This window comes from Seriola lalandi, unplaced genomic scaffold (genome assembly GCF_002814215.2).
Source record: "Seriola lalandi dorsalis isolate HSWRI2012SDOR001 ecotype SW California unplaced genomic scaffold, Sedor1 jcf7180001955610, whole genome shotgun sequence".
NCBI classification, from domain to species: Eukaryota; Metazoa; Chordata; class Actinopteri; order Carangiformes; family Carangidae; genus Seriola; species Seriola lalandi.
The window spans coordinates 1-3,749 of NW_019426279.1; the positions used below are offsets into that span (position 1 = coordinate 1).

At 39.0% G+C, this 3,749-nt stretch overlaps 1 protein-coding gene across 1 annotated transcript; it reads left to right on the plus strand.

The window, feature by feature from the left end:
• The first annotated feature begins 528 nt into the window (after positions 1-528).
• LOC147820449 (uncharacterized) lies at positions 529-3,725 on the plus strand. Its single transcript, XM_087172230.1, has 2 exons — positions 529-867; positions 3,186-3,725. Exons 1-2 carry the CDS (start codon positions 540-542, stop codon positions 3,302-3,304), a joined length of 447 nt encoding a protein of 148 aa, XP_087028356.1. The 5' UTR covers positions 529-539; the 3' UTR covers positions 3,305-3,725.
• The last annotated feature ends 24 nt before the right edge of the window (positions 3,726-3,749 follow it).

Here is a 3,749-nt window from a genome sequence, read left to right on the forward strand (position 1 = left end):
CTATTGTTCTGTCCTCCCTGTTTACAAACATGAGGGGGTCAGAATATTAGGAACACCTCTGAATATAACACAGTCCAGTACAACACCATCACTGACTCTGAGCTCAATGCTAAAACATAGAAGTGAATGAACACCTCTATGACTGTGTCAGAAAACTGAACATGATCAGCATCATAGAAGTCGACTTCATGACACAACAGTTGTGTTGGATGGTGTTAGATTGTACAGGTGTCCCTAATAAAGTGAACACTGAGTGTCTCACTGACAGTGAAGCAATGATAACAGAGAGAGAGTGACATACTTTTGAAGACCCCTATCCTCATACCTTATATATATATGCATATATATATATATTTTTTTTATTTTTTTTTATTTTGTGCTAACTCAATGATTTTGCATATTGTGTCCTTCCAAACTGTCTTGGGACAGGCTTCTATTGTGTCTTTCTATTTCTCTCTGTTATGTGTTTTTCCTCTTAAACACACTGTAATCTACACATACAAGCAGAAAGGGGTTGAGCTAAAAGATCCTGGTATCAAATGTCTGACCCTGAAAATGTTCTTCATACGTCCATGTTGATGTTCACAGGTGCAGCTCCAGAGCCGTCCACTAGGATACTTGGTGAAACACGGGACGGGGTGCAGCTGCAGTGTGTCGTTCGAGGTGCTTCACCCAAACCTGATGTCCAGTGGCAGGACAGTGATGGAAAGACTCTTCCTGCTGAAGAACCTCAGGTCTCTGAAAGAGGAGGCAGCTACGACATTATCCTCAACATTACTGTGACCAAGACCGACACCTATCGCTGTGTATCCACACAGGAGGAAATCAGACATCAGATTTATGCTGAGACATATATCCCTGTCCATGGTGAGTTTGAATGAATTTCTGATTTCACAATCAAATAATTGTAATATTTATGTGTTCTTTGTTTTCAAAAATGTTTACATGTGTTTAGACTGAGTCAGATTTGTTCTGAGATTCCACATAATGAATCTACAGAGAGAAGAGGAAGAATGAGAGGATGAGGAGGAAGTTTGTATTAAGTTCTCAGATTAGTCTGATCAGTCACACAGAAACTCAGCTGGACATACAAAAATGTAGTAAACTTCACACACACACCCAGTAACAGATGTAGAAGCAACTGGTGTGACCTGGGGCCTCATGTACAAACCTTTGCGTAGAATTCATACTCAAACGTGGCATATGCACAAATCTGGAACGTTGCGTGCGCAAAAGAAATTCAGATCTATGAAACCATGCACATTTTCTTCGTACATCCAAAATTACGTGGAATTGAGTGCATATGCACAAAAACCACAGTCCACCCTCTCTCTGCTCCAAATTTAATATGCTAATGAGTATAAATGCCTGGACACACCTTTTACATCCACAATGCACTGTTTGCTATAGACACATAGTAGATGGAATGCAGAGATGAGTCAGGCAAAAGGTGAGGCTGTCCAAAATGTTTCCAACATTACACATTAGTTTATAGATGGAAGTAAATGACTCACACACACAAACAAGAGCTTGTCGGAAAGCACTGATTCTCTAGTTTAACAGGAAAAAGCTCTAGCTGAAACCATTAAGGAATAATAACTCTGATATGTTTCCCTTTTGCGTCAGAGGGGTTGATTTTAAATTGATTTAACTGATGAATTAAGAAGCCACCAATCACTCACCCTGTCAGCTTGTAGCCTGTTCCTGACCAAACTGTTCGTTAGGATAAATTAATCATGAGTTGATCCAGGCCACCTTGCAACAATATTAGTCGCATTTTTGCATCACATATTTGCACGTTTATGAAATGAAAATGTTTTCTGTTGACATAAGGAAATTCATCCATTGATGGTGCCTTTATATCAGTCTGTGTGTGTGAGTGCAGTCGATCGCTCTGATTACATCAGGGAAAGTAGCTCTGGCTGCGGTTGTGCATATTGCACTATAATAACAGCCTGGTCTACTACATTGTATGGGAACTTTATATACCTGGGTGACATACAGATGATCCCATCCCGTACAGCTGGCATGGTACGGCTCAAGGACAACTGGCACAGTAAAGAATGGTCTTCCTGTTCTCACTGAAATGCCCCTTTTGCAGTTAAACCCAGTGTGGTCAGCACTTAAGGGAACAGGCAGTAACTCCTCATCGTCTCCATCTCTAAAGCCTCTAAATACCTGTTCCCCTCTATTTCTGCCTTTCGCTATTTCTGTTAAGTCCAAAGTTGCCATTGTTATCAGGGCTTGTATTGCATCCTTTTGTGCAAGCTTTAATTTAATTGCATACACGTGGATGTGTTATTGTTTCCAATAACGCTTTGAGGAGTAGGTGTTTTGACATGTGGCCCGACAGATCACACGTCTGTCATCGAAATGTTAGTAGTTTCGCTGCATCGCCTCTTAAGTGTCACCAATTGACTGAAACCATTAGAAATGTGCGTACACCAGACATGAAGCTGGCATGAAGGTACACAAATTCTTACAATCATTTCACTTTTGATACATCCAGCCATGAGCTTGAAAGATGGCATACGCAACATTTGTACATGAGGAGCCTGGTCCTGAGGACAGACATGAAAACACCACATGAGGCCGATTCAGACTGAAATCATTAGAATCAGTGACGATTCTGTTCCACAGGTGAAAAGAAAAAAGTTTTTGAGATTGAAGAATTAACGTAACACACACGTCACCAAAATATACTGAGACTCTGTGAAGTTCTTCTTCTTGGCTGTAATTAGATCAGAGAGACGGAGCTTCATTAACACTGATGAGGAATCTCAGTTTTACAGCAGCAGAGTCACAAGAATCACAAACAACATAAAGACTCAAAGGTGCAGAGAAGATTTTAGTCTTTAATTAGAATCTGAAGTGAAACTAAAAAGTATAATATATATAATATTCTGTATGAACATGATATGAACAAACATCTGGATGTATAAGTCAATGAAAAAGATGTGAGGTTCATATTTAATGAGGCTTAGTTTCATTCAGTTTGCAGCTACAGTTTTTAACAACATGAATATAAACGTCTGTGGAACAGACACTGTGTAATTTAATCAGGGTGTACATTCATATATTGGAAAACATTTTTATATTCCTTTTGTACAATGGAAGATATTTTGTAGATATTTTTATATCACACTTACATCCTGAGTTTAACTCTATATGTTTCTGTATTTCAGGGGGAAAGAGCGCCGGCACCAGAGAGATCGCTGCTTGGGCTGTTGCTGTTTTAGCTGTTGTGATTGTTGGAGTCGTCTGCGTGTGTCACAGGAGAAGTAAGTTTAAAAAAGGATTTTAATCAATATATCTATGTAGATTTATTCAAAATCCACTGAGATCCATCTATGAGGCCTCTGGTTCTAACTGAAGAAAATAAATATCAAGTTTGTTATTTTTTAATCCTTTATCACGACTGTTCATTAAGGTCCTTTAGGCAGAGCTGTGATTGTGACTCATTTCCTCCATGTGTTCATCATCGTATCAGTGTTTGTGTTGTAGAACAGAGACCCTGAGTTTTACCTTTTAAACCAGTGCGTCATCTTTTTGACAGATGTGGTTTTGTTTCTGTCGAGGAGAGAGGATGATGACAGGACGTAGTTTAAACTTGGCCTCCATGTATTTTGATATAAATATCAGCTCTATGGTAAAACTTGTTCACTGTAATATTAACGCCTGTTTGTGATTAATACATTTCTAAACAGCATCATTTTATTCAGTATTTTCAGTTGTTTGAAAGTTCACAC